We start from the raw sequence: 18001 nt of genomic DNA, 5'->3' as shown, positions 1-18001 counted from the left end.
ATCCACCCCCGGTGCCCTGCCACCGAGGAGCTTACGAACCACCTCAGTGACCTCGGCCCGGGTGATGGATGAGCACGCCTCCGAGCCCCAACTCTCTGCTTCCTCAGTGGAAGGCATGTCAGTAAGTTATCTTGTTATTTATTATTATCTGAGCTAGTAGGCGTATGTAGATGTTAAATAGGAGCGGTCCTAAGATGGAACCTTGCGGAACCCCACATGTAATACCAGCACTGTGGTACTTCCACAGTTTGCATTTATGTGGATTTTGTTGAACACCTTGACATGGGCAGTCTCAGTGCTGTGGGGGGCACGAAAACCGGATCAAGTTATGCATAAGACCTCATTATTAAGAAGCCAGGAACAGTATCATTTTATATTATTTATTGACTGCAAAATGCAATAGAAAATTGAAATGATGATGATAATAATAATGATAATAATGATAAAGAAACAGAAAGACAAAGGTAGCAGACAAAACACATGTCAAAACATGTTCATGGCATGCTTAAGTTTTTCATCTTATAATTGTAACTCCAATCCCCATAACTGACAAATAAAATGGCAAAATAATATGCATGCTGTAAGAACAGATCTACTGAAATCACGCTTTATGTTTAATAAGGTAAAGATTATCAAAACTGTTGTCTTTTGGTAATGTTCTGCTGTGCCGAAAAAAAAATATGCTGAGATAGATGGTGCCAAAGTTGAGAGATAAAGAAGATCTTGAAGCTGGCAGTTCAGACTTAAGAAGTTCCAGATTTCTGACAAAGAAAAAAGCCGACATCTTGAGAAAATACCATCGCTGGCCACCAGTCAAACATACCACTACAGTTCGACACTATGGGTAACAATTAGGCCTTAAAAGTACCTAGCAATAACCTGAAAGCCGGGGGAATGATGCTTGTAAACAGGACTGCTTACATGTTGTCATGGTTCTGTTTGGTGTATGTAACAGAAATGAACCGATCAGAAATGATCGGTTCTCTTCAAAGGTGGGTTGTACTTCCATCTGTACTTCCTTGGTCCATAAGAACCAAGAGGATAGACTGTTTGTGTGTGGCACTGAATTTAATGCTGGTGGTCCAGGAGGTCCTCTGGGGCCAGATGTTCCTAAAGTACCTGAAGAGAAGCACAAGTTAGTTCAATGAAGTGAGAAAGAGTAATCGATACTGATGGCTAGTACTAATCCATATCGTAAGTCCTCAATTTGAAACAACCTACAAATATAAACCTCTGAAATACATAAATATAGATAATTGTTTCTTGATGGATTCGTATTCTTTTCAATTTTGTATTCAATGCTAAATTTGTCTTGTGTTTTATGGTGTTTTATCTTAGTTTTCCATTTGCCTGTCCAGCACTTTGGACCATGTTGGTGTTTTTAAAGTGCTTTATAAATAAAGCTGACTTGACTTGACAAAAAATTGATTTTGAGATTATAAATTAGCACAGTTGCACAGTGGAACTAAATAAAGTACCTTGGAAGTGTTTAGATATTCTAAGCTACCTCGTTGTCCTGAACATCAAAAGGCTCCTGGAAGACCTGACGGTCCTGTTCACCCACATGGTTTGTTCCCTGCACATCAAGCAGATACAAGGAATCACAGGATGGATCCACACACACACACACACACACACACACACACACACACACACACACACACACACACACACACACACACACACACACACACACCGCCGGCCCAAGGCATAAAGAACTAAGCGGCTGCTCCACTAGGGGGCCCCCAAGAGTTAAAAAAAATACAATTATTTTTTTTATGTGTGAGTGATGATTCATACATTATCAAAGATATGTTATTGTACAAAAACACAATATTTAATATTATTACATAAACAATATTATGTGTAAGACTAGAGTAGACTACTGCTGGCATATTGACTACTGCCTCTCGGCTCCAGAGCAGTAGGTTGAAGGCCCATCATGTCGCAAAAACTGACTTTATTTGTTAATCCTATTTAATAATGTCTGTTTTTGTACATTTGAATTTATTTTTATATGGAGAACATATTGATGAGGTACTGTTTATCTAAGTCGAGTGATTTTAATTATAGTTTTTGTAGTACTTTGTTGTTGCACTTAATTGTTGTTGTTCCACTTCAAATTGGTGTTGCACATTGCTGTTGCAGTTTATTTGAAATAATAATAATAAATAATAATAATAAAAATAAAGTAGATAACGTGTTTAAAGTAAATGGTTTTTAAATGATCTATTTGAATATTTTGTTTCTTTTAGTAGGCCTACACAGTAGATGACACTCAGTATCACACTTAGTACTATATAGCTTTAAATATTAAGTGTAAATCAACCCCAGGCCGCTTTTTTCTTCAAATTAAAAACCATAGTAGGGTAAAAACATGCCAGACTGACAATAGGATGATGTAAACAACACTGCTGCAACTGTGCAGCTCTTTGACATTTTATCTATTGCTTCTCTGTGTGGCCAGTAGGGGCAGTTGCTGACTTTGCAAAATATTAATTGAAAGATTTTTCTGCAAATTTGTTAATCTTTCGTCTACTTCTATGGTTTTAATCAGTGTGGATTACAATCTAACTACAACAAAAAGTTCTTACTTCTAATTTTACAAGTGTATTTGTAATGATGGGGAAGAACACGAAATAAGTTTATAGTGGGTGTGTGAATGATCAATAATCAGTATTATTGGCAGTAACAGAGGGCCCCAAAATCAAATTTTGCTTAGGGCCCCATGGATGCTTGGGCCGGCCCTGTACATATATATTAAACAATCTAACATACTAGTTAGTGCGTTAGTGGACCTTGACAGAAAGATTTGAGTATTAAAATGTTAAAAACTTGCAGGTCTCTCTGTCCAAGCTGACAGGTCAAGTCGAGGAACACGGGTGCACTGCACACACGGATTCTCCCTTGAGATGACACTGAAGGCATCAATAGGGACATTAGTGATACCGGTGTTGTCACATATGATGCTGGACAACCTGACAGAGGAGAGAGCAGCCCTCTGCCTCTCGGTGAAAACGCCTGGGTTCTCATACCAAAGCCTGCAAATTTTGAAACAGGAGGAAAAACAAACACATTGGTGTCAAGACAGCGTCAGAAGAGACAGATATGCGAAATGGTGGCACCAATTATATCTGGGAATTTCTTTACCCCTCTAAATAACAATTAAATGAAGGTAAAAATCCTCCCACATACTGACCTGTCGCCCTGGCGGATCCTCTGGAACTGGTTCGCAATGAGGCAGGCAAACAGAGGTCCCACACGCCCACCTTGCACAAAAGGCTCTGCAACACCTCCAAGCCAGGCGTCAATGTTGTCAGGCGTCCCGTAGAGCTGCAGCAGCCGGCGGGCAAGGTTGTTGTTCCCCAGAACCTGACCCAGCTCTGCCTGGTTTTTGGGCTGGGACAGACCACAGAACCTACGCCACGCATTGTAGCCTGGAGGAGTGAACAACATGAGGACAAAAGGACTGAGGATAATTATGAAAGTGTAGAAACATGAAATGATCAGGGCCAGAAATTAGTTAAGTTTGTACCAGGTAAGCCATGGTCACGTGCCCTCTGCATGTTCAGAGCAGCCAGGTCCAGAGACAGATGCTGCACAAACTGGAACAATCTCTCCCTAATAGCATCCACCATCATGTGATCCTGGGTGTTCAGTTTGGCGGGACGCTTGATTAGACCACGTAGCAGAGGGTCAAGTCCACCTAGGAGTAGAAATTAGGAAAAAAATAATTAGAATTAGGTGACAAATAAAGAACAACAACACCTTTGTAGAGTTGTGTTGTGCAGCTCACCCTCAAAGATGATTCTCCAGGGTGTGAAGAAAGCCTTGAACAAGGGGACGCTGGGAAACTGAGAGTGTTCTCTGTAGTTTGCATCCAGTCGGGATAAAGCTGGTTGTATTGCCAAGTGGGCAAAGCGGTAAGCTGCTGTCGCAAAGACGTTGGAGATGCTGGGGTCAACATTGGGATTGTATCCAGGATAACGACCCAGCTGTCTACGCATTGCGGCATTGCCCACAATGTGTGGCAGATAATCTCTGAACACAAACACCTGAGAAGGACAGACAGATTTTAGATGAGTGGATTGTAAACTTAAACTTAAACTTAAACTTTATTTATTTATATAGCACCAACTCATGCAGTGTAAATGCAACTCATGGTGCTTTACATACAAAATAAAATAACAATCAAAAGTACAATTTAAAACATCCCATACGACCCCACCCCCCACGTATACACACACCCTCACTCACACTCATACACATGTGCATACACTCACACGCCCACACACACACACACACACACACACACACAATAAGTGGACTGGTGACATGGCTTAGCACTAACGATCCAAGTGAGGAAAACAGTACCTATGGGTGGCCGTCCACATCGAGAGGCTCCACCGGCCATGACCACAAGGAGCATCGTCACAGAGACCCCCCCCCAACCCGGACAGACCAGGACAGACCCCACACAGAAGGTGGAGTCCCTCCCCCAGCTACCCAGGCCTGAGGGACCCCCATGACGACACCCCCATGGGCAGAGCAGGCACACCTCCCAGTGTGGAGGACCCCCCTGAGGAAACACTGGAGCTAAAAACTAAAAGATTAAAAGAAAGTAAAAAATGCCTAAAAAGTGTAAAATTTTAGAGAAATCTATACAAAACTTAAGATGAATAATAAATAACATAAAATACAAAGTCACTAAAATGGATTAAAGGTTTAAAGATAATAAAAAAGCTAAAAAAGTACAGGCATGGGGTAATATAAATGCACGTTAAATTACTCTGAGGTGTCTTTACCTGTGTGTAAGCACCCAGGATCTTGCGAGCCTCCTGGTAGAGTGTCTCACTGTCCCAGTGTGGGTTCAGTCTCTTCAGGCGACGAGCCAGACGGTTGTGTTCACGCATGAACAAAGTGTGAATGGATGTCAGAGCCATGTTCTCATCCACACGTGTGTCACCTTTAGGGATATGAAACAAGAAGTGTTCACGTCCTGCTTAATCTTTTATTTTTAGAGCCACCATGTTTCGTGACCTTATAAGATGAAAATGGTTACATCATTAATAACAGGGAAAAATAAAATGTACAAATGTTTTTACTGAACAACACTACACTACGGGGATTCGATTTCTATCTTTAATTTTCTCATTATTTATATCTTATGTCACAGTTGAACAGTAAATAAAGACAGTTTGAAGAATTAAATGAGGATAACAGCCCTAATAGTTTATGACAGACTTAAAAAGTGTTATCAATCCTTAACAACTTCTCTGTGAAGTTCATAGTAATACATTTTAACACACTGCAAAGATTTACTTCTTTATTTAACAGTTCACTAACAGGTTAAGAGACCGTTACTTCCTATATTTTAGTGTTAAGCAAGAAAGAGACTGTTACGGATTGAGAGCTTTTATTATTTTCCACTACCCACTCATGAAAACTTCAGAGGATGACACATTTATAAAAGGGATGTTAATGACCAAAAAGAAAAGTATGCGGAAACTTGGTAATCTAACCAATCTTTCCTAGCTCTACAACAGCTGGACATCTTTAAAGCATGAGAATGTCCAATTTTTAAATTAGAAAAATCAAAAAATAGAAAAATCAAAAAGCTTCTTAAATAAATTGCTAAATATGGAGGAAAGTTGGCATCCTAAAACCATCTTTGATATCCCTGTGGCCTATACTGATTGTACACAGATCATGTATGAGAATATCCTGATTTTAAGAACTAACCTGCAATGAAACATGGCACCTCTCGGGCGTTGGTGTCATTGGTGATTCTTCTGCGAGTGGCACACATTTGCACCAGCAGAGGGTGGAAGGGCAACAACTCGCGGCCGTTGTCTCTGAACTCTGTGTTGACACGCAGCAGGCCAGCATTGCTGCTGAGGTCACGAAGATACAGCGCAAGCTTCTCTTCAGAGCCGTACACCTGCCCGAGATCCAGGAAGGCTGTCAGCGCATTGATCTGCTCTCTCTTGTTGGGCTCCCCGCCAAAATTGAAGGCTGAATATCCGGTTCCACAAGCAGGAGCAGATCTGAATGCAGGGATGCAGTTGTCTGGGCCGGAGGGCCGGCGGGGGTCTCCAGGGGGGATCTGTTAGCACAAAGTGGCAGAGGGTGAGTGAAAGCATAGAAGGTTAAAACAACATTTCACTGTTTGACCTCTGACACCAACCGGGATGGGGATACATGGCTCAGTGTGTTCACAGCTCTCATCACAGTTCACCCCGTTGCTGAAGGAGCGGATGCTGGGGGAGAAGGGTGTGAAGGTGAGGTCATGGTCATTCCACTGTCCAAACAGGGTGATCATGTGGGTGTACTCTCTGTCGCTGACAACACCTGCATCTGTTGTGTTTAGGATATTGTTGGACACCTGTCGCACCTGAGAGTGGAGAAGATTTAAATATTAAATCTAAACAATCATACATGCATACTAATAGTCTTCTGTGTGCTGTACCAGTGGCAGCAAGAAGTTGTTGAATCTTCGGTTTCTGTTCCATCCTTTTGGTTGGGAGATACCATCGTCATACTCAGCGGGGAGCCAACGGGTGAAGGGAGTGTTGGAGGCTCCGAGGCGAGGGTTTTTTCTGAAAGCAAATAGGATGTTAACATGGTTGAAATCATTTCTTAGAAAATTAGGAAATTCCTCAACAGTGAAGACATCTTCTGAGGTTTATGGCTTAAGATGTGTGAATATTACAAGCACTTCCTTTAAAAGTAAGTTCTGCTCTGGCTCACATGAACCCTGTTGAGTTTATATAATTTACTTCAAAGGAACCATACAGTTTTTGTTTGTTTTTATATTTACATAATCTGAAAAAATTGAATTCAAATGTTTTATCATTAAAGTTAAAATATCCATAAAAAGTGTTTTTTTTTTTTTTTTTTTTCTCTGTTACAGATTATCAAACTTTATAAACCTAGCATTCAAAGCAGCATGTCATGACAGTCTAGGGTTCCTCTTACAGGTTGTTACAGACGCTGGTGGCTGTGCGATACTTGTTGATGTTTGGTGTGGTCAGGCACTGTGGAGCTCTGACTTGAGCTGCACATCCAGTTATCTCAGCAAGTTTCATCAGGTCTTCTGGAGTCAGCAGATCTGTCAGACAGATTTCCAGATTTCAATTTCATGTTTCCTGGAGTTAATTACAAGCACTCCACTGTGTGTACGCTATGAAACAGTACACCTCAGACCTTTAACCAGACCCGGAAAAACAATTTAAAAAACAACAATGTGTTGACTGTGTGTGATATCTTCTGTGGATGCTGCATGTCTGACCTGTTGCATTCAGAGAGCGTTTGTGCACATGATGCACCCTGTCATGGAGCAGACGGAGAGTCTGTGCCATGTAGTCGGCAGATCTCACAGCTGAGCGGGTGTCACCGCGAGGCTGCTTCAGGAGACGGAGAGCATCATGGGGACTCACCATATCTTTGCGGACCCGCCTCAGACTTCTGCAGAACAAAGAGTCACACAGTTGAACAACAAAACCCAAACAGGTGATACCTTTGACAGTTTGTAGCTCCTTCACACCAACATACAGCTGTAGAACTATTATAACGTATAGTTCTAATGCCACAAAGTCATTTTTTTTCACTATCAAGGCAAGAATTCATCTGATCAACTCACTCTTCTCTGGAGTACTTGTATGCATCATCCACTATTTTCTTTGCCTCTTTAAAGCAGTGTTGAAGGAAAGGACTGCCAAGATATTCACCTAAATAACAAAATAAGAAAATTCAATGTTTTTGATAAAAAGAAAGAAATCATGAGAGTAATATGTACAAACACCTTCACTGTGGAAGAGCAAACCTTCAGATTTGGAATAAGTGGGCACCAGGTTGATGCCCATGACAACGAGGACCGAAAAAAGCATCTCTGTAACAAACAGCAACGTGATGTCAGTACAGTTTACAGACAGTCAATGGATTTCTTAATTCAAGCATTAAAACACAAAATAAGTCTTTTTACCTGAGTAAATGAAGATCGCTATGATGACCTCAGAACATCTTTGACATTGTCATGTTCTCCTACATGGTCAGCCTTCTTATATATACAGTAGAACCGCAGGAAGCCTCGCCCCAGGAGGCAAAATTATTGTCAGTAAAGAGCACTTCTTTCTTCCTTTCTCTCAGTGCAACAGGTCATTCTTTTAGTCCAACTGGTTAATGCTTCCTGTATTAACAATATAATTTTAATAACCAGCAAATGTCATTTTGGAAAAAAATCCAGACAACTAGCAAATAAATAGAATAACAAGTGCTAATTGTGGTGCTAAATGGTTAGACACTGAAACTGAAACTTCTATATTTGGCAATTTAACTGTTTTAATCTCACAATAACAAGAGTGAAAAGATAGAGAAGGTATGTTAATGGTTCTGTCTAGATTGGTGAAGTTGTGCAGGTGCGCAGTAACATACCTACTTGTCTGTTTAAACAAAAATTGAATTTAAAAATACAAAATTGAATTCCTATCTTTGTCAAATACAATGTTGGATAATATAAAATGTAAACTCTTTTATAATGTCTTACTTCTACTAAAAAGTATTACGTTTTGGCTCCTTAATCTTTTTTTTATTGTAAAAAGTTTGTATGTTTCTTGCGACATTAACATCTACAGTATTTGACCCAACACACTCCACCGTCTGACAAAAACATCAGTCACATGTAAATGTCAACAAGTTTGCTGGTTTATACTTCCTGGATGGCAGGTTTATTTGTGATACCTTTAAAAATGATAAGCAGTGAAGGCAAAAATAAAATATTAAGAAATTTAAGTTGCACAGTCAGTACTTAGGAAGCAGAAACAACCCGGTAGAGCACATCTACAATTTTGAATACGGTGTCTTCACGTTTTAAACATGTAAAGTATAAATTCATTAACCTAATTACAGAGTAAGACACTTAGAAGTTTGGTGAAATTAAGATGTACCTGTAGTTCACATGCATAAACATGCATGGACAGCCAAGCTAAGTAGATATATAATAAAGTGCTGCAAATATTTTATTTTATGCTCATTTGCACCTCACTTCAATTGTTTTCTTGTATTGATATTGTGCGATCACGAAAGAAGTCAATGCCTTGACAGCCCACTAGTTTGTAAACTAGATACTACGTATCTGATCTTTTCGTAGAACTGTCAAGACAACAGCCTGTCTGTCACATTGGTCTCACAAGAGAAGAGAGGAGGTGTGGAAGGATTGATGTATAATTGACAACAGAATGTAAAACCAAAACCTAACTATTGCTGCACTCGCAATGGATTCAAATTATCTGGGGACCTGTAATAATTACTGAGAACTTACGAGTGTCTGACCAGCTGCATATATTTCAATATTTAAAGTTTATGTTAATCAAGAGGTAATCATTTAATAATAAATAAGTAAAGCCCTTATGACACTCTGGGGATCGATGTCTGTAAATTATATTAAAACAACACAGATTTTTATCTATGCAGTGTGAAAGCACTATAGGAAACACAGATCCGCAGAAAGGGTTTGCTTTTTAAATTACAGAGTTAATTGTACTCCAGTACAAATAGTACATTAGGCTGTAAGAGAACTGGACTAATCCCATTGTAATGTCACCCTATAGGGTTTCTGAAGAACGCTTTTTGTTGTACCATGTCAAAAGAGTTTATATAAAGCAGGGGTCCCCAAACTACGGCCCGCGGGCCACATCCGGCCCGCCAAAGCAATTGGGGTGGCCCACTTATGATCCCAGAATTTTTTTTTTTTTTTTTTTTAATTTTCCTATCATAAGATATCCCTACTTAAATGTTGGCATTCTAATTAGAATTGACCATAGTTATGAGCTATTTATAACTAATAGTGGCTCATCTTCACCCCCTCACACAATGGTATATTCTGACATGACTTTTACCGTGACCGAGTGGTGAGCTGACAGAAAAAGACCACAAAATCTTAGGGGGTGACTTCAATTGTTGGCTGAGTCCAGAGCTGGACCGCTCTTCGTCAAAAATCACTACCCCTTCGAGATCTGCCAGAACAATTAAGACCTTCATGAACGAGTTTGCAATTTCAGATCCCTGGCGTTTTTTTAATCCCTCCGGTAAAGCGTTTTCCTTTTTCTCCCATGTACACCGCACGTTCACACGAATAGACTATTTTCTGATGGATAATAGAATTCTCCCTTCCGTGAGCTCCTGCTCTTATGAGGCTACAGTCATTTCTGATCACTCCCCTGTCACAATGAGTGTCCAATTTAGGGGGATAGTTCATGCACAGGCCCCGTGGCGTTTTAATATACGCTTACTCTCGGATGAAAATTTTGTAGAATTAATGTCCAACGAAATTGATGTATTTTTGAGTATAAATAAGACCCCTGGTATTTCTCCTTCCATATTGTGGGAAACCTTAAAAGCTTACATTAGAGGGCAAGTGATCTCTTATGTAAGTAATGAGAGAAAACAAAAGAGGAAAAAATTGGACGAAATAGAAAAACGTATTGCTCAGCTGGACAGTTTATATGCTACATTGCCAACCCCAGACCTGTAGAAAGAACGCCTCTCTCTCCAGTCAGAATTCAACACGCTGACCACAGACCATGCTGTTGAACTACTCCTTAAGTCCAGAAGTAATTATTATGAACAGGGTGACAAAGCTGGCAGGTTATTGGCCCATCAATTACGACAATCTGCCTCTTCTCACCAAATCCCCCAAATTCAAACATCGGTAGATATTACAATAGACCCCAAAAGAATTAACGATGAATTCAAAAACTATTATGCTTCATTATACACGTCTGAAGCTGATTCGAATACGCAGGACAGTTTCTTTACTACTGTTGAAATTCCTCGGGTTCACCCTGACATGGTTAAAAAATTGGAGATGCCAATAACCATTAGTGAACTTTCTGTTGCTATCACATCTATGCAAGGTGGCAAATGCCCAGGGCCGGACAGCTACCCAATTGAGTTTTACAGAACATTCCGATATAAATTAGCTCCCATTTTGATAGATATGTTTAATGAGTCATTTACATCTCTTAGTCTACCCCCAACACTTAGTCAAGCGTCTATCTCTCTTATCCTCAAAAATAATAAAGATCCCCTCGCTTGCTCCTCCTACAGGCCGATCAGTTTGTTAAATGTGGATTTTAAATTTCATGTCTAAAATGCTGGCCCTACGTTTGGAAACTGTGCTACCAACCATTATCTCTCCCCACCAAACTGGATTTATTAAAGATAGGCACTCTTTTTTTAACTTAAGACGACTTTTTGATACAATCTATCATCACCCCATGACATCTGTGCCAGAAGCTGTGATATCTTTAGATGCTGAAAAGGCCTTTGATCGCGTGGAGTGGAAGTATCTATTTTTCACCTTGGAGAAGTTTGGCTTTGGTGGGAATTTTGTCACATGGGTGAAGCTACTTTATTCATCCCCCGTAGCCTCGGTTAGGACAAATAACACCCAGTCAGAATACTTTCCTCTTCATCGCTCCACCCGCCAGGGTTGTCCCCTGAGCCCCCTCTTGTTCGCCTTAGCCATTGAGCCCCTCTCCATTGCGCTTCGTTGTGACCCCCACATTACAGGTATTTTCAGGAATGGGATGGAACAGAGAGTTTCTCTTTACGCGGATGATCTCCTCCTTTACGTTTCAAATTTTCCCATTTCTATCCCTGCGGCTCTCAATATATTTAACTAATTTGGTGCAATATCAGGCTACAAATTAAATTTAAATAAAAGTGAGTTATTTCCTTTGAATAAGGCAGCACATGAGTACCCACTCCATAGCTTACCATTTAAAACTGCAAAGCACTCTTTCACCTACTTAGGGGTTCAGGTTACAGACAAGTTTAAAGATCTATATAAGGCTAATTTTGTTCCCCTTCTGTCCCGTATGCAAGAGAATTTTGACCGGTGGTCAGTGCTGAATTTATCCTTAGCTGCCCGAATTAATTCAGTCAAGATGAACACCCTGCCGAAGTTCTTGTATTTATTTCAGTGTGTACCCATTTTCCTCCCACAAAAGTTTTTTTGCAAAATTGATACCGTTATTTCAGAATTTATTTGGAACAAGAAAATTCCAAGGATCCGCAAGCAATTTTTGCAGAGGCCAAAGGCGTTGGGAGGAATGGCTCTACCGAATTTCAGGTTTTATTACTGGGCAGCCAATATCAGAATAATTCAGTTTTGGCTACAATTTGACTCATACCCCTCTCCTCCCATCTGGCTTAAAATGGAAGCAGCTTCATGTGGCCCAGTGTCACTTTCGGCTTTAGCCCATTCTCCCATTCAGAGTTTTTCTTCTGATTACACGAAAAATGTCATTGTTAAATCGTCCCTGCGAGTCTGGAATCAGTTCAGACGTTTCTTTGGTCTCCAGACATATTCTATACTGGCTCCAATAACTGCAAATCACATTTTTCCTCCATCTTTGGTGGACCGTGCATTTGCTATCTGGTCTAGTCTTGGCATCAAATCATTTAAAGATCTATACATAGATGACACTTTTGCATCTTTCCAACAGTTATCTGAGAAATTTAGCCTACCCACACAACACCTCTTCAGGTTTTTTCAGATTCGCAGTTTTGTTAAAAATAGATTCCCTCAATTTCCTAATGCACCCACAGATTCTCCATTGGAGTCATTCCTTAAGCCGGCACCTGCCCTGAAGGGAATGATGTCACACTTTTACACTCAAAATTATTCTGTTCGTCTTGTCTCTTTAAATTCAATTAAAGCACTTTGGGAAACAGACCTGGGAGAGGAGATCTCAGAGGATCTCTGGGAGGAGGCTCTTAACAGAGTCCATAAGTCTTCCATCTGCGCAAAACATGGACTTATTCAGTGTAAAATTGTTCACCGTGCGCACTTCACAAAGGTCAGGCTCTCTAAGATCTACAAGGAGGTGGACCCAACTTGTGACAGGTGTCACCAGGCCCCAGCAAGTCACGTGCATATGTTCTGGTCCTGTCCTGCTTTACACTCTTATTGGAAAGAAATCTTTGGATCATTATCAAGGGTTACTCATAAAGTAATAGAGCCTAATGCAATGATTGCGTTGTTTGGCACATCTCCACCCACAATACCACTCACCTCCTCGGAAGCTGCTTTTATAGCCTTTGTTACTCTACTAGCGAGACGCTTGATCTTACTCAAGTGGAAATCTCCAACTCCTCCTTCGCACACAGTATGGATAAGAGAAGTCCTTAATTTTGTTAGACTAGAAAGGATTAGGTGCGTTTTGAGGGGCTCCCTTGGAAAATTTTATAAGACGTGGGACCCGTTTTTTGTGTATGGTCGAGAGCTGGACTTCCCAGCGATTCCCGAGTGACCCATTATATATTTCAATGGTATAGTTGAGACATGACAGATTGCCGAACTGACCAACAACTATTACTTTATTTTTTAGTATTTTGTGTTATTATTCATATACTGTATTTATATATTTTTTACGTTAATAAGCTATCTTTTGTCTTTAGTCTTTGTCTTGAGTTTTGTCCTTTTAGTTTGTAGTATTTGTCCTGTCTTGGTTTATTTTTGGTCTTATTCTGTTTATATTTTGCCTGCTTCTTGCATTGTTTCATCATTACTCCATTGACCAATGTTACTGTAATGTTGTTGTTTTTATTTGAAAATTCCAATAAACAGATTGTGGAAAAAAAAAAAAGAAAAAGAAAAAGACCACAAAGGTGGCGCAGCTGGTAGTGCAGCCGTCTCACAGCAAGAAGGTCCTGGGTTCGATTCCCGCGCACTTCAGCGCTGTGGGCGCTGAAGTGCGTGTTAGTTTCCCCATGACATCAGCGCCCACACCCTGGGTGGGGTTGGTGAAAGGGCCTTTCTGTGTGGAGTTTGCATGTTCTCCCCGTGTTCCCTTGGGTAGCTCATGTGAGCTTCCATCACAAAAACATGCTTTACTGCGTCAGACGCAGATGAATGTGGCGTCCGTCCGGGCCAGCTTCAAGGTAGCTAAACTGATAGCACGCTGTGGAAAGCCGTTCAATGATGGGGAGTTTATTAAAAAGTGTTGGAGCACTGCTGCGGAGGAGGTGTGTCCGGACAAGAAAGATTTCCTAAACGCGGTGAGTCTGTCCGCATCTACAGTCACCAGGCGGGATGAAGAAATGGGGGATAATGTACATTACCACCCAGCTGAAAGAGAAAGCTAAAGATTTTGTGTATTTTTCGTTGTCATTGGATGAGAGCAACGACATGCAGGACACAGCACAACTGTTTTATTCGGGGAGTAAATTCCAACTTTGATGTTACCGAGGAGCTGGCAGCATTACAAAGTCTCACAGATACGACAACAGGGGAGGATATTTTTGGTAAAGTTTGCCAAACAATGGAAGAGTTGGATGTGGACGGGTCTAAGCTGGCCAGCATCACAACGGACGGTGCTCCAAATATGACCGGCGCGTCGCGGGGGCTCGTCGGGCACGTGAAAAAGGAAATGGCAGAAAGAGGTCTCACACTCCCGCTACAAGTCCACTGCTTGATTCACCAGCAAGCACTGTGCTGCAAAGCAAGAAGAATCAGCCCACAGAGATGTGCTTTACACTGAAGTCCGCTGGTTACGCCGGGGCAGATCATTTCCTGTTATAGACTAACCTCGGCCCCCCATCACAGAAAGGAAAGTTGTTGTGGCCCCCACTGAAAAAAGTTTGGGGACTCCTGATATAGAGGGTATGCATTGATGTCACATTCCCACTGGACCACGCCCCCTTACTCGCACTGAGTGGCAAAAACAGCTGCAACTATTCGGGCAAAGACGGGATAACAGCCGATTATCGGCTTAAATTAAAGGCAGGTGGACATGACAGTGACCCGTACAGTTACCCGAAGAACCAGTGGTCCATGGACATTAATATTTGGCCACAAATTGAGTTTCCTGATATTTATATGTACTTAATTTTCTACACCGGGGAAATACACAAAGCAAAGTTTGAAGGCATTCAAAAGTCTTGACGCTTGTACCTACTTCAAGGCAGGATTTGTTGTAGAAATTAAAGTAATGAGGACACAAAACTTTATGATTTGACCGTTTAACGTTACCTACCCAAAAATCCAACATTACCTGATACAAAATGGGAACCGCAAGTCCACGTTTCGGTGCCTGGAATCCAGTTTTTTCTGCGAATTGCAGCAATCCATTTGTCTTTCTTAAGCGTATTTTTCGGCAGTCTGTAAAACGATAATTCCGATTTCTTGCTAAATCTATGAGTACAGTCGATCCCACAACAGCTCTTTCCTATTTTAGATGTTTTCAAGTGCTCAAACTGAAAGTTTACGCTGCCACTCAGTCTTTCTGCCACTCAGTGGGCGTAACCCGTTGTGAAGTCGCATCTTTGACGTCATGCGCATTCCCTCTATTACTTTACATTCACTATTCTCAAATGTGTCCAATCATGTTCATTTAAAGGGTTTCTACCGAATCAATACTGAAAACAATTTCCGAAACAAGTGCTGCCAGAGCTGAAACGAGGACAAGCGGAGCTCTGCTCCAGCCATCATTCGACCTGTCCCTGGTGGAGTCAAACCCATTGCAGTTGCCTGTGGGTCAGGCAAGTGAGTTGGGAGCAGCAGGTAAATAATTTGTAAACACAAGATTGGGGGACGTCAAGGATTGACATGAAGTTACAACAAAGTTTCTTTAAAAATTAACTCTGTAGCCGAGCAGCAAGCTAGCAGCTCAGACTTGAGAAGCCTTTTTTTCACATAGCAAAAATGAGACATCTTGAGAAAATACTTTTGACATCTGTGTTGTGAAAAAAACGCATAAAATGCTCTTTAATGTGTTCTTTCCCATTAAGTGAATAACTGGACTGATACTGAGTGTATAAGTTACCAAGAATAAGACTTGAGAAATGATCCAGATTTCAGTGGATTTAATTAAACAATTGCATGCAAAAGGGTCAGAACATAGAATAGGTGTCTCGATGCAGAATGACAATGTAGCAAAGGCAGCATACTGATTTTAAGGCACAAAGGATGATTCATTCTTACGATTCGACTAGACAAAAACATCTTTAAGGTCAGAGTTAATCTTTTTTGAGAAGACTCCTAGTGTCACAAGGTGTGGTTGTTGAGGACCCAAACGCAGGAGAGCAGGAGGCAGGAGTTCGCAACAAAACAGGATTTACTGAGCAAAAACAAAAACAAAAACGCTGCTGGGCAGGATCAAAAGCAGAACAAAAACTGGAATCTAAAAACGACAAGGAGACATGGAGGGAGCAAACAGTACGGACCGACAGGGAACAAAGGAATGACAAGACCAGATATACACAGGGGATAACGAGACACGACGAGTCACAGGTGCGGACACAATCAGGGCAAATGGGAAACAGGAGGGACAGAACTGAAACTCAAACTGGGGGGAAGTGTCAAACCCTGACAGTACCCCCCTCAAGGGACAGATCCCAGATGTCCCAACAGTCACCCAGGGCGGGCGGAGGGGGCCAGGAGGAGGGCCCAAGCCACACACGGCCAAAGTTCCGGGGGCCGTCCTCGGGACCGAGCAGACCAGCGAGAGCATTCCGTGGGCCGTCCTCGAGGCCGGGCAGACCGGCGAGAGAGTTCCGGAGGACGCCGACGGGGCCGGGCCAACCGGAGATTCATTCTGGGGGGCCAACCCCGGAACCAGACTCGGGACCAGGCACACCGGCGTTCTCGGGGCGGGGCAGATCCATCCAGGATCGCCTCAGGAAGAGGAACAGAGATGGGCGGGGCCGCCTCAGGAACCGAGACTGGCGGCGGGACCGCCTCAGGAACCGAGACTGGCGGCGGGACCGCCTCAGGAACCGAGACTGGCGGCGGGACCGCCTCAGGAACCGAGACTGGCGGCGGGACCGCCTCAGGAACCGAGACTGGCGGCGGGACCGGAACAGGGGCAGACAGGATGCCGGGAGCCGGAACAGGGGCAGACAGGGTCCTTGGAGCTGGCTCTGGGGGAACCCGGGTCCTCGGCACTGGCTGATGGGGAACCCGGGTCCTCTGAGCTGGCTGATGGGGAACCCGGGTCCTCGGCGCTGGCTGTGGGGGAACCCGGGTCCTCGGAGCTGGCTGATGGGGAACCCGGGTCCTCGGTGCTGGATGAGGGGGAACCCGGGTCCTCGGTGATGGCTGAGGGGGAACCCGGGTCCTCGGAGCTGATGGGGAACCCGGGTCCTCGGAGCTGATGGGGAACCCGGGTCCTCGGAGCTGGCTCGGGGGGAACCCGGGTCCTCGGAGCTGGCTCGGGGGGAACCCGGGTCCTCGGCGCTGGCTGAGGGGGAACCCGGGTCCATCACCGGAGCAGGAACGGGAGCAGGAGCTGGAGCTGGAGCTGAGGCTGAGGCGTCCGGGACCACCGCCGGAGCAGGAACAGGGGGCAATGCGTCCAGGACCACCGCTGGAGCAGGAACAGGGGGCGATGCGTCCAGGACCACCGCCGGAGCAGGAAAAGACTGGAGCGGGTGCAGACGTCGCCTCCCCTGGGGTCGAAGACACTGGCCCCCCTCGAGCCAGGCGTGTTCCCCAGAAGGGGGGAAGAGGATGGGGTGCGTCCGAGACCACCTCGGGAACAAAGTGAGGTGCGTCCAGGACCCCGACGAGAGCAGGCTGGGGCTGGCAACAGGCCCCTGTCCTCTTCACCAAGCGGTGGAAGAACTCCACTCTGTTGGGGTAGAAAAATTCCCACAGATCCAGAGTCTCTCCTGCTGGGTCCATAATGGTCGGTCCGTTCTGTCACAAGGTGTGGTTGTTGAGGACCCAAACGCAGGAGAGCAGGAGGCAGGAGTTCGCAACAAAACAGGATTTATTGAGCAAAAACAAAACCAAAAACGCTGCTGGGCAGGATCAAAAGCAGAACAAAAACTGGAATCCAAAAACGACGAGGAGACATGGAGGGAGCAAATAGTACGGACCGACAGGGAACAAAGGAATGACAAGACCAGATATACACAGGGGATAACGAGACACGACGAGACACAGGTGCAGACACAATCAGGGCAAATGGGAAACAGGAGGGACAGAACTGAA

At 43.2% G+C, this 18001-nt stretch overlaps 1 protein-coding gene across 1 annotated transcript; it reads right to left on the bottom strand.

Annotated features, from left to right (window-relative positions):
• Window positions 1-1022: 1022 nt before the first annotated feature.
• On the bottom strand, window positions 1023-8022 carry mpx (myeloid-specific peroxidase). Its single transcript, XM_061734255.1, has 15 exons — window positions 7985-8022; window positions 7826-7891; window positions 7643-7730; window positions 7292-7467; window positions 6979-7111; window positions 6470-6599; window positions 6188-6394; window positions 5743-6106; window positions 4806-4966; window positions 3797-4055; window positions 3536-3706; window positions 3200-3437; window positions 2840-3041; window positions 1508-1576; window positions 1023-1119 (listed from the first exon to the last, which is right to left on the bottom strand). The coding sequence occupies exons 2-15, from the start codon at window positions 7887-7889 to the stop codon at window positions 1111-1113; spliced, it is 2271 nt and encodes a 756-aa protein (XP_061590239.1). The 5' UTR covers window positions 7890-7891; window positions 7985-8022; the 3' UTR covers window positions 1023-1110.
• Between the last annotated feature and the right edge of the window lie 9979 nt (window positions 8023-18001).

This window comes from Cololabis saira, chromosome 11 (assembly GCF_033807715.1).
Source record: "Cololabis saira isolate AMF1-May2022 chromosome 11, fColSai1.1, whole genome shotgun sequence".
Taxonomy (NCBI): Eukaryota; Metazoa; Chordata; class Actinopteri; order Beloniformes; family Belonidae; genus Cololabis; species Cololabis saira.
This window is presented reverse-complemented; position numbering and strand designations above follow the sequence as displayed.

Excerpts from the sequence above, each read along its gene's own strand:
- mpx (XM_061734255.1), bottom strand. The coding sequence starts at position 7,889 with ATGCTTTTTTCGGTCCTCGTTGTCATGGGCATCAACCTGGTGCCCACT. Across the intron at positions 7,468-7,642 it reads TACAAGTACTCCAGAGAAGA|AAGTCTGAGGCGGGTCCGCA; the intron begins GTGAGTTGATCA and ends TTTGTTCTGCAG. Across the intron at positions 6,107-6,187 it reads AGCCATGTATCCCCATCCCG|ATCCCCCCTGGAGACCCCCG; the intron begins GTTGGTGTCAGA and ends TTGTGCTAACAG.